The sequence below is a fragment of the Oncorhynchus gorbuscha genome, linkage group LG08, assembly GCF_021184085.1.
Source record: "Oncorhynchus gorbuscha isolate QuinsamMale2020 ecotype Even-year linkage group LG08, OgorEven_v1.0, whole genome shotgun sequence".
NCBI lineage: Eukaryota > Metazoa > Chordata > Actinopteri > Salmoniformes > Salmonidae > Oncorhynchus > Oncorhynchus gorbuscha.
The window spans coordinates 62744450-62756997 of NC_060180.1; the positions used below are offsets into that span (position 1 = coordinate 62744450).

The 12548-nt window shown below is 43.3% G+C and overlaps 1 protein-coding gene across 4 annotated transcripts in view; it reads left to right on the plus strand.

The window, feature by feature from the left end:
- The window catches only part of LOC124041952 (choline transporter-like protein 5-A), a 54280-nt gene extending 47934 nt beyond the window's left edge, over nt 1-6346 (plus strand). For 3 of the 4 annotated variants that reach the window (XM_046360156.1, XM_046360154.1, XM_046360158.1), the window contains 14 exons: nt 88-171; nt 951-1063; nt 1209-1340; nt 1588-1687; nt 1794-1886; nt 2114-2201; nt 2328-2590; nt 2772-2866; nt 2961-3064; nt 3240-3313; nt 3411-3481; nt 3646-3734; nt 3827-3911; nt 4203-6346. In XM_046360156.1, coding sequence (XP_046216112.1) covers nt 88-171; nt 951-1063; nt 1209-1340; nt 1588-1687; nt 1794-1886; nt 2114-2201; nt 2328-2590; nt 2772-2866; nt 2961-3064; nt 3240-3313; nt 3411-3481; nt 3646-3734; nt 3827-3911; nt 4203-4297 — 1486 coding nt within the window. In that variant the 3' untranslated portion in view covers nt 4298-6346. Of the gene's footprint in view, nt 1-87; nt 172-950; nt 1064-1208; nt 1341-1587; nt 1688-1793; nt 1887-2101; nt 2202-2327; nt 2591-2771; nt 2867-2960; nt 3065-3239; nt 3314-3410; nt 3482-3645; nt 3735-3826; nt 3912-4202 lie in introns of all 4 variants that reach the window. The other variant, XM_046360155.1, reaches the window with a different exon arrangement.
- Nucleotides 6347-12548: the final 6202 nt, after the last annotated feature.

Consider the following 12548-nt stretch of genomic DNA (forward strand, 5'->3'; position numbering starts at 1 on the left):
TGAGGTGTGTGTTCATGCATACACACACAAACACACAGAGACATTTCTGTAAGAACTGCAATTTTAGAATAGTATTGTCTCCTAAAGTGGCATCACAGGTCTGGTGGATGCTAAGGAGGTTGGGATGAAGATTGTGGAGGACTACGCCGCCTCATGGAACTGGATCTTAATGTAAGAACCTACATGAAAACTAGAATACTTCAGTACTTACTATAGGATTCTGTAGTAAACTGTAGAATACTTTACTACATGCTGTAGTATCCCTCTATCATGTGTAATACTTAGTATATAATCTACTACACACTACAGTATTATCTACAAAAATACTACAGTAATGTCCGCATAAACCCAAAAATAAATACTTCAGTATTGAATTTGCATATACCCAGTACATTCCCCTCCCCCATTTCCCAATTTGTGCCACCCATAAGTGAGAAACCTAAATGCCAAGTATAGCCCATATATTGTGTACCCTACAGGTTATAGAAAATAATAGTAGCTACTCCTACCTACATACCTACATACCTACCTACCTACCTACCTACCTACCTACCTACCTACCTACCTACCACAAGTTATGGAAAATGTGCTCTTTTAGTATTTCTCCAGTAGTAGCCTGCACTTCTTCATCAAATATTTTTTTTAAACATGATAGTAAATACAACAGTAAAGTCTACAAAAACACTACATTAATTACTATAGTATATACTACACTTTTATTTTATTACAGAATTTATACTAGAGTTAACTGTAAATACTACAGTAAAGTCTACAAAAACACTAATGGGTAATACTATAGTATTTATAGTACTTTTTCATGTGTGAACTCTTACTGGCAGAGATACACTGGTTTGAGTTATTATAAGGGACAATGAATTGTACTTGTATGGTACTTTTACGGTACTGTAAAATGCTATATTTAGAGAGTGTACTGTGTATTATACTTCCAGAGGTCTGGTGATGGCTCTGGTGGTCAGTCTGATCTTTATCCTGCTGCTACGTTTCACTGCCGGACTCCTCCTCTGGTTCACCATCATTGCAGTTATACTGGTCATTGCATACGGTCAGTATGTGTGTGTGCCTGTTTGTTTGCGTGTGTGTTTAAGCGGGTGTGTGAATGTGTGCAATTGTACATATGTATGTGCGTAGCCGTGTGTGTTACCAGTGTCTTCTCACCTCTTTAACCTCTGCTTTCTGTGACTCTGTAGGAATATGGCACTGTTACCTGGAGTTCTCCCTGCTGAGGCAGCAGCCCGGGGCAGATGTGACCATCGTAGACATCGGCTTCCAGACAGATGTCATGGTTTACCTGCAGCTCAGCCAGACATGGCTCATCTTCTGTGAGTCATGACCTCTCTCATGACGATCTCTCTCTCAGCTTCATCTCAGGGCTGAGTCTCTTTCAAAGCATTTAGGCTGATTTTCAGTTTCAGTAAAACATTTCTCAAAGTATATGGTTGTTCTGTAATACATTCTTTCATTTACTTTACACATTACAAATTGAGAAAATGTTTGGTTAGGACTGATACTATGGTTTGGCTCAGACTTTCTAACTTTCTGCTGTCTCCTCCCCACTCTCTCTGTTAGTGATAGCTCTGGGTACCATAGAAGTCTCTATCCTGATCATTCTTATCTTCCTGAGGAGGAGAGTACGGGTGGCTATCGCTCTACTGAGAGAGGGAAGCAAGTAAGTCAACTAATAGTAACAGTTTCTGTGTTCTCTCACTTTATTTCTTCATTTAGTTCAAGAGTATATTTTCAATGACTGTTCTTCTTGTGCCTCTGGTCTCTAGGGCCGTCAGCTACATAATGTCAACACTCTTCTACCCAATCATCACTTTCCTGCTGCTGGCCGTCTGCAGCTCCTATTTTGCTGTCACCTCTGTGTATCTTACTCTTACTGGTGTGGTATTTCTCCACTCGAGGGCGCTGTTTTTGCATTTCTTTGTTTAGCATGCCGTTCATGATAACCATCAACTCCCAGATGCTATACAGTTGTTGCATTGAATGCCTTATGGAGTACAGAGACACAGAATTAATTGAAGAAGTGGTGTTCTATTGTGTATTGTTGTACAAGAGCAATTTTTTTTACCTTAATCAGCATTACACCCAGATTCCTGGCCTCCTCTGGAGATGCCATCTATAAAGTAATGGCTGCTGAGCCCAACTGCATGTACGCAAACAAGACATGTAATCCTGAGGTAAGTCCCCTTTTTCTCCACTCAATCTAAGTATCCTGCAGACACACACAGAAACTCGGGTTGAGTACCCCAGATTTGCATGGATGGTAAATCCGTTATTTTCACTTCACTTCATTTCCATCTCAGATGTTCAACAAGACCAACGTGTCTAAGGCATGTCCGGGAGCCCAGTGTACATTTGCGTTCTACGGCGGGGAGACGCCCTACCACCGCTACCTCTTCATCCTCCAGCTGTCCAACCTGCTCATCTTCCTGTGGCTGGTCAACTTCACCATCGCCCTGGGACAGTGTACCCTGGCTGGGGCCTTCGCTTCCTACTACTGGGCCCGGAGGAAGCCCCAGGACATCCCCACCTGTCCCCTGTTCTCTTCATTTAGCAGGGCCATACGGTAAGGAGCCTTCCATACCAGACTAGAAATACAGTTGATTAGCAGGATTACTGGAAAAGTTACTTTCATTAGGGCTCAGGAGTTGTTTGAACCATGTGTTTAGAGGGTTTGGGAGTTGATGATTTTTATTAATGATAGACTGACTAAAGCAGATGTGCGTGTGTGATCATCTGGGTTACAGGTATCACACAGGCTCACTTGCGTTTGGTGCTCTAATTCTGGCCGTGGTTCAGATGGCCCGAATTATCCTGGAGTATCTAGATTCTAAACTCAAAGGTGAGTTTGGCTTTAGGACAGTATAGTACAGTATTACATCATCTAGTCCTGAATGTGACTCTGGAGTAACTCGTCACTAATGGTCTGTGTTCAGGTGCCAATAACGTGGCAGCACGCTTCGTGCTCTGCTGCCTCAAATGCTGTTTCTGGTGTCTCGAGCGCTTCGTCAAATTCATGAACAGAAATGCTTACATTATGGTGAGTATGGTGGTTTGTGGGCGTCCATATGCACGGACACTTACATAGTTGTTCCTCGGTGTGAAGTGGTGCTAATTTAGCGACAGAGTCAGGGGTAGCTGAATATGACCGCACAACTCAATTGTAGGCTATAGTGTAACTCAATATGGTACCATGGTCTGTGTGTTCACTCTAGATTGCGATATATGGGAAGGGCTTCTGCATGTCAGCTCGAGATGCCTTCTGCCTACTGATGAGAAACGTAGTCAGGTAAGGCCCTCTGAAGCCAGGGGCTGGATTGATAGGCTACCCAGTTGGTGGCACCTTACTGAGCTAACCTCACCGGGTTCCCCCCTCTCTACTGCAGGGTGGCAGTGCTGGACAGAGTGACTGACTTCCTACTGTTCCTGGGTAAAGTGCTAATAGCAGGGAGTGTAGGTGAGTCATTGCAAAAAAACATATTTTTGTTCTTGTGACTTCTAACCGTTTTAGTCTAAGGTTATTAAGATAATTTATATTTTCTTTGACTGAAATCAGTCAAAGGTACAAATATTTGATGAAGCGTATCTGTGGGTATTTACAATGTTGTTTGTGTGTTGCAGGCGTCATAGCCTTCTTTTTCTTCACACACAAAATGCCCATCTTTCAGGAAGAAGTGCCGACCTTGCATTACTACTGGGTACCGTTACTGGTAAGAGGCCCAAATAGAAAGGGTATAGCAGTGGGTATATCCTACATTCAGCTGGGTATTGATGGTGTATTATCGTGTCTTCTCATTGGCAGACGGTGATATTCGGGTCCTATTTGATCGCTCACGGATTCTTCAGCGTCTATGCAATGTGTGTAGACACACTGTTTCTGTGTTTCTGTAAGTAAACCTACGTATTCCTCTTCATAGATATGCTTCCAAAACACGGTGGTATTGGTTGATGATTCATTACGGTTGAATGCAAAAAAATCACATCTGAAAGAATACGCCTGCTCTCATCCTGACCTCTGGCATCTTTGATTGGCTATTTAGTCGATCCCAATATCAATGCTTTGGCTGCTTTACAACTGTAAAAACCACCATGGCTGTTCACTTGCTTCACATTTGATCTGAGCACGTCTAACCCCTCTCTCCTCTCCCTTTCTCCACTCCTCCCATACACCCCTCCAGGTGAGGACTTGGAGAGGAATGATGGGAGCTCTGAGAAGCCTTTCCTCATGTCCGCTGGGCTTCACAGTATTCTGAGAAAAACTGACCACCACTGAGGGACACAAAACAAAACTGTCCTACAAACTAATAGCTTTACTCTTCTGAGATATTTAGCATGCTTTAAACTCAACGGAACAGAGCTGAACACTAGCTACCTACACTGTGCTGTCTATCAGCTAGCAAGTAATATCAGTCTCTAATGGACGATGAGACCACTGGCTGTGACTATTGCAACTCAAGAACCTTCTCAACTCTTCAGAATGAACACTGACTGTGATTTTGAGGGACTCTGAGACTCCTCTTATGAACTCTTACATTGACTATGACATTTGTGATCATTCAAATAATTATTAGAAGTACAGGACACAGACAATGAGACTAATAGTGTGACTATTAAGCATGAAGACTTTGCTACTGCCTTACCTCAAGACTAGGAATTTGCAGGCAGCAACTCTTTTGGAACAAGGTCAGGTGGTCAGACTTCACTGTGACTTGTTCAGATAATCCAACAAAGTCGTAACTCTCTGGTGCAGTGAGAGAGAGATTTAGAGACTTCTGGTTTGCTCCAAACACATCAGAGGCTATGCACATCCAACCTGCAGGACACTACTATTGTCCCTACCATCTTCATTCATCCGCAGCAGCTGTACTGTAACTGTAGTTTACATGAACAAGGGACCTTAATGCAAAGAAAAGTGCAGCAGACTCTGACAGAACCCTAAATTGTAGTCTGACCAACACTTGTTCTGCGGACTTTGACTTTTAGCTAATGCTCAAACTAGTTGATTTATGCTACTCAAAGTCAATATTCATTTCTAATGGAGTTCCAAATACTTAGCCACTAAAGGCTAAGCAACAACAGTGTCAAGGACAATCATGAGAAATTTTACCCTGTCACACTACTGCAGTCAACAGTGCAGTTTGCGGTCAAAACGCGAAACTGTGGTCACCTTTACACCCACAAATAGGCTCAGGTACAGCACGGGTAGCCTGATTGTGTGTGTGTGTGTGTGTGTGTGTGTGTGTGTGTGATACTACACTGTACATGTATGTTAGTGGAGGCTGCTGAGGGGAGAATGGCTCCTAATAATGTCTGGAACGGAGCAAATGGAATGGCATCAAACACCTGGAAACCATGGAAACCATGTATTTGATGTATTTGATACCATTCCACTGATCCGCTCCAGTCATTACCACGAGCCCGTTCTCCCCAATTAAGGTGCCACCAACCTCCTTTGATGTATGTTTGGAGGGACTAGCTGTTCCGAATAAGGGCTTCTGTATATCTGATATGCTCCTGTCCTACTGTATGAATATTGAACCCTATTGTTTCAACTTCGTCAAAACCGGATGGTTTCACTTTCAAATCAGGATTTGATTTTGAAGTCATGTCATCTCTTGGTCCTGATAGGATCTCATTACAACTGAATGGTGTTACTCCCTGGCCAATGGACTACTCTCCATAATCCAGACATACTGTATGTTGTGTGATAGGAAAACCTGCAAGCAAACAAAAATCCCTATGCCTAGTTTTGGTTGCTGTATGGTGGATTACAGTTGTCTAAAGAGCTGATTTTTTTTTCATTTTACCTGGATGACCACCCCAGTTCTGGCAAATACTTGGGGAGACTATCAAATACAGAGAATGTGTACCAAACACTGGTCGAAAGCATCCACTATATTAAACAGAAGGCTAAGGCAGATCCTGTGGAGATTCAGATAAGTCTGTGTCACTGCAATTTAAGATCCATTGAAAAATAAATGCTGTTTACTTAGCTGAGCATAAGGTTTTATGTACGACTTAATTGCAGGTTGTAGTTAATGTGCCTAGCTGGTTGATAATGGAGGCTTTTACTTTAGGCTAAACACCTTTTTAGACTCCTGGCAATGGAAGGATGTCAATGTCATTTTGGTAGAATTTGTACTTCAGTGGTAGTACAGATGAAAAATGTGCTATGTTTTTATAATGTCAATTACATGTACATGCTCTTTTCTACATTTTGGGATGAATATTTAATGTATATTTAATTTGGGATTTTCTTTTGTAAAATTTAGTCAATGAGAATGTGAAGTGACCTTTATAAATAAAATACATTTGAATAGTTCCATGTGATTTACAGCATTTGATGTGCCATGTAATGCGTTTACACCAACTATTTCTACAGTGTGAAAACATGGGCAATATTGAAATATTGTGCAAAGCTACAGCTATTGCAGGTAAAACATCAAAATCACTGTAGAATCCATAAATCCCAATTACCCGTCTATTCTTCCTCATTTTGAGTTTCTTTTCAACTCTGAGGGCTCTATTCAATCTGAAACGCTGAAGCAGGTGTTACAGATTCTCCTATAGAAATGTTAAGGTAATTTACGATTGAGCCAAAATATGTAGCGTTTACCGTGAATGCAATCTCCACTAAAGTGGGAACATTGCCTTTAAATTTCATCCCAGCTGTAGAGCTGAACTTCCTCGATCCGGATTGAATCACCCCCTTATTTCCAGTGCTGGATCAAGAGTACAACCAAAGATTATGGAAATTCTGACAAGGTACTCGTCTCTCCGCCCTGACAATGGGAGTCGTTGCACATTGGGTTGTCTAGCTCCTGCCTATCCTTTTTTGGATTGGTGGATACATCTCATTTATTGTCATCTTTTAAAATATTCAATGAGGGTTGTTGACATCAACCGCCTGTATTCAATGTAGAGAGATGCTATGCTACTAGCCACATGCCATTAATATGCATAGCCGTCTCAAGACAACTCTGGTATAGTTCTCAAAGTTACCGGGATTTCAAGTGACCTACTTATACACTACATATACAAAGGTATGTGGACACCCCTTTAAATTAGAGTATTCGGGCTATTTCAGCCACACCGGGTGCTGACGGGTGTATAAAATCGAGCACACAGCCATGCAATCTCCATAGACATACATTGGCAGTAGAATGGTCTTACTGAAGAGCTCAGAGACTTTCAACGTGGCACTATCATAGGATGCAACCTTTCCAATAATTCAGTTCTTCAAATTTCTGCCCTGCTAGAGCTACCCCGGTCAACTGTAAGTGCTGTTATTGTGTGGAAATGTCTAGGAGCAACAACAACTCAACCGCGAAGGTCACATAAGCTTATACAATAGGACCACTGAGTGCTGAAGCACGTAGCACATAAAAATCGTCTGTCCTCGGTTGCAACACTCACTACCGAGTTCCAAACTGCCTCCAGAAGCAACGTCGGGAGTTGAATGAAATGGGTTTCCATGGGCAACCAGCCGCACACAAGCCTAAGATCCCCATGCGCAATACCAAGCGTCGGCTGGAGTGCTGTAAAGCTCGCCGCCATTGTACTCTGGAGCTATGGAAACGTGTTCCCTGGAGTGATGAATCACACTTCACCATCTGGCAGTCCGACGGACTAATCTGGGTTTGGCGAATGCCAGGAGAAAGCTACCTGACAGAATGCATAGTGCCAACTGTAAAGTTTGGTGGATGATGAATAATGGTCTGGGGCTGTTTTTCCAGTGGAGGGAAATCTTAACGCTACAGAATACAATGGCATTCTAGACAATTCTGTGGCAACAGTTTGGGGAAGGCCCTTTCCTGTTTCAGCATGACAATGCCCCTGAGCACCAATCGAGGTCCATACAGAAATGGTTTGTTCGGATCGGTATGGAAGAACTTGACTGGCCTGCACAGAACCCTGACCTCAACCCCATCAAACAAACATTGGCCTAATCGCCTAATCACCCATCAGTGCCCGACCTCACTAATGCTCTTGTGGCTGAATGGAAGCAAGTCCCCGCAGCAATGTTCCAGCATCTAGTCGTAAGCCTTCCCAGAAGAGTGGAGAATGTTATAGCCGCAAAGGGGGGAACCAACTCCATATTAATGGAATGAGAGTGTAGTGAATCAGTACACTCATAACAACTTAAGCATTTGGAAACTTCAACACGATCAAATAAACCATACATTGTTTTGTTGGCCAAATTCAACACTCATTGACCACCATACAAAAAGTCCTTGCTTGGAGGGCTAAAACAACGAAAACACGCCACCTGCTCGAGGGAGACAGATTTTCCGCCATGTTGGGACCCTCTTCCTCTCTGGTACAACGATGGTTCGTTTCAGTAGCTCGAGCCTACCAGATCAAAATGTATTTGTCACATGCAGATGTTAATGCGAGTGTAGTGAAATGCTTGTGCTTATAGTTCCCGACCATGCAGTAATATCTAACAAGTAATCTAACAATTTCACAACTACCTTATACACACAAGTGTAAAGGAATGAATAAGAATATGTACATAAAAAATATATGGATGAACGATAGCCGAACAGCATAGGCAAGATGCAGTAGACGGTATAAAGTACAGTACATACATATGAGATGCGTAATGTAGGGTATGTAAACATTATTTAAAGTGCCTAGTGATACATTTATTAGATACAATTTTTCATAATTAAAGTGGCTAGAGATTTAAGTGAGTATGTTGGCAACAGCCACTCAATGTTAGTGATGGCTGTTTAACAGTCTGATGGCCTTGAGATAGAAGCTGTTTTTCAGTCTCTCGGGCCCAGCATTGAAGCACCTGTACTGACCTCGCCTTTTGTGATCGAGTTGTCTGTGGACCTATTGGGGCGGTAAGAAAATTGGAGTGGGTCAAGGGTGTCAGGCAGGGTGAAGGCGATATGGTCCTTTTACTAGTCTCTCAAAGAACTTCATGATGACGGAAGTGAGTGCTACCGGGCGATAGTCATTTAGCTCAGTTACCTTAGCTTTCTTGGGAACAGGAACAATGGTGGCCCTCTTGAAGCATGTGGGAACAGCAGACTGGGATAAGGATTGATTAAATATGTCCATAAACACACCAGCCAGCTGGTCTGGGCATGCTCTGAGGACGCGGCTAGGGATGCCATATGGGCCTGCAGCCCTGCGAGGGTTAATATGTTTAAATGTTTTACTCACGTTGGCTGCAGTGAAGGAGAGCCTGCAGGTTTTCATATCGGTGGCACTGTATTGTCCTCAAAGCGAGCAAATAAGTTGTTTAATTTATCTGGGACCAAGACGTCGTGGTCTGCGACGGGGCTGGTTTTCTTTTTGTAGTCCGTGATTGACTGTTGACCTTGCCACATACCTCTCGTGTCTGAGCCATTTAATTGCGACTCTACTTTGTCTCTATACTGAAGCTTAGCTTGTTTGATTGCCTTGTGGAGGGAATAGCTACATGGTTTTGTATTCAGTCATGTTTCCGGTCGCCTTGCCCGGATTAAAAGCAGTGGTTGGCGCTTTTAGTTTTGCGCGACTGCTGCCATCAATCCAGGGTTTCTGGTTGGGGAAGGTTTTAATAGTCGCTGTGGGTACAACATCACTGATGCACTTGCTAATAAACTCACTCACCAAATCAGCGTATTCATCAATGTTATTGTCCAACGCTATTCGGAACATATCCCAGTCCACGTGATCGAAGCAATCTTGAAGCGTGGAATCCGATTGGTCGGACCAGCGTTGAACAGACCTGAGCATGGGCGTTTCCTGTTTTAGTTTATAGGCTGGGAGCAACAAAATGGAGTCGTGGTCAGATTCTCCAAAAGGAGGGTGGGGGAGGGCTTTGTATGCGTCACGGAAGTTAGAGTAACAATGATCCAGGGTTTTACCAGCCCGGGTCGTGCATTCGATATGCTGATCAAATTTATGGAGCCTTGTTTTCAGATTAGCTTTGTTAAAATTCCCAGCTATGATAAATGCAGCCTCAGAATATGTGGTTTCCAGTTTACATAGAGTCCAATGAAGTTCTTTCAGGGCCGTCAATGTGTCTGCTTGGGGGGAAATACACGACTGTGATTACAATCGAAGAGAATTCTCTTGGTAGATAATGCGGTCGGCATTTGATTGTAAAGAATTCTAGGTCAGGTGAAAAAAAGGACTTGAGTTCCTGTATGTTGTTATGATCAAACCACGTCTCGTTAATCATAAGGCATACACCCCGCCCTTCTTCTTACCAGAGGGATGTTTGTTTCTGTCGGTGCGATGTGTGACAACCAGGTGGCTGTACCGACTGACGTATCCCGAGTGAGCCATGTTTCTGTGAAACAAAGACCGTTACAATCTTTGATGTCTCTCTGGAAGGGAGCCCTTGCTCGGATTTCGTCTACCTTGTCGTCAAGAGACAATTTCGTCTACCTTGTTGTCAAGGGACATTGGCGAATAGTATACTCGGGAGCGGTGCGCAATGTGCCCTTCTACGGAGCCTGACCTGAAGACTTCTCCGTCTGCCCCTTTGTTTTGGGTAGCCGGCTGGGATCCGATCCATTGTCCTGGGTGGTGGACCAAACAGAGGATCCGCTTCGGTAAAGTCGTATTCCTGGTCGTAATGTTGGTGAGTTGACGTTGACCTTATATCCAATAGTTCCTCCTGGCTGTATGTAATAAAACTTAAGATTTCCTGGGGTAACAATGTAAGAAATAAAAAAAAATACTGCATAGTATCCTAGGAACGAGGCGGTCATCTCTTTCGGCGCCGGAATACGGGCATTTGACTAGATCTCCGAGGTGGTGCTCCGCAGTCGCCAGATGAAGAGACAGAGGTAGTAGGAAGAGGAGAATAAAAGATTCAGAAGTGCCAACGCCCAAGCATCCTGTCTACCAGCATTAGAGAAATGTGACGTCTACACATACTTTGGAGCAGGGCTTTAAATACGTCTCCTTGAGGATCCCCGACCGTTCCATGTATTGGAGCTCCAGAGCTAACACACCTGATTCAACTCGCTAATTTATTAAGTGCTTGATGGTAGGGTTTTGACGAGATGGGACGCAGCTAATGTCAAGTGACTTTTCGTAGCAGGTTAGATAATGAGGTTAAAGTTGGGAAAAGGGTTAGCTAAAATGCAAAAGTTCTCAGATGTAACTCGCAAGTGTTGACGTCACTATGACATTAGCAGCATCCCTTCGGATGCGAAATGGCTAGCTAGTTAGCAGTGGTGCGCGCTAGTAGCGTTTCAATCGGTCTGAGACCTTGAAGTAGTGGTTCCCCATGCTCTGCAAGGGCCGCGGCTTTTGTGGAGCGATGGGTAACGGTTGACGTGTGCAGAGCGTCCCTGGTTCGGGGCGAGGGGATGGACATAGACATGTAGATTAATCAAGAGGGCAACATCATTGTGAAACGTCTGAGGGTCCCGGAGGAGATGTTTGAGAACCAGTTCGCTTGCATGTTTGCAACGTTGCAGAACGGTTTGTACTGAACGACACGTTTCTCCAAAACGTTATTGTACGTACTTGAACAGGGTGACGTTATTAAAGGGCAGTGTCTATGCTGACAGTTTTCCCCGACCCCAAGTCCAAAACACTGTCAGCATCGCTTTGTTTCAATTGAAAAACGTACTGAACGCAGCCCTGTGCTTTGGAGTGCCTCATACAACAAAACAGTCTATTCAGTCAGTTAAACTGTAAAGCGCGTCAAGTGGCATTACGATTGTCATGACCGTCAAAACAAGACCGCATGCATCTATAGAGTCCAGTCCCTGTCAGCAGTGATTTTTCACAGCCTTCCAAAATAGGTGTGTATCTATCTATATATAAATAACAAAAGGCTGTGAAGTATTTGTAGTTAATCATATCGGTAATGTTAGTTCATCATATCAGAGCTCCGCCTACTGGTGAAGTTGAGCAGAGCATGCTGGGCGATCTCCAGCTCAGAGAAGATCAGCTCCAGAGTAGTCAAGTGAGAGAGAATTCCAGCCATCCTAGTGTTTTCCTACCAGTTAGCTGTGTGCATGCATCCTTGTTGATATGTAAGGACATCTTTCATATATTTCCGGTGTTTATGTCTGAAGATGCACTCTGTGACTCTAATGTCATATGTATGGTTATGCTAATTAGTAGTTTATACTGCGCGCTAGTTGGCTCTAGTTTGGTCGTCTTATCATTTCGGACATTTAACCCTGTGTTTCTAATGTCCCCCAGCGTGTTGTATTATATTTTGATCTCAAATTAGTACAGTCAAGTTGTATTGCGCAGTTTGGTCCTGTATAGCATTAAGTCATTATAGTAATATTATATCTAAGCAAATTGTTTATAAGAGATGTGAATTGGAGATTCTATTGTCATTCACTATTGTGTCTTTGTTTCTCTCTTTAATTGCAGACCACACACTTTGGTTGAAGCAAGTTGCCCAATCCACACTACGTACACTGTGCGGTGTAGTTCCGTGCCTGTGCATCTACCACCTCAACTGGAATCCTACCTGTCTGTTCTCTGTGCCCTTACCAGCACACGGGAGCGAACACATTAAGGAAAACCTAACCAAAAGAATATAC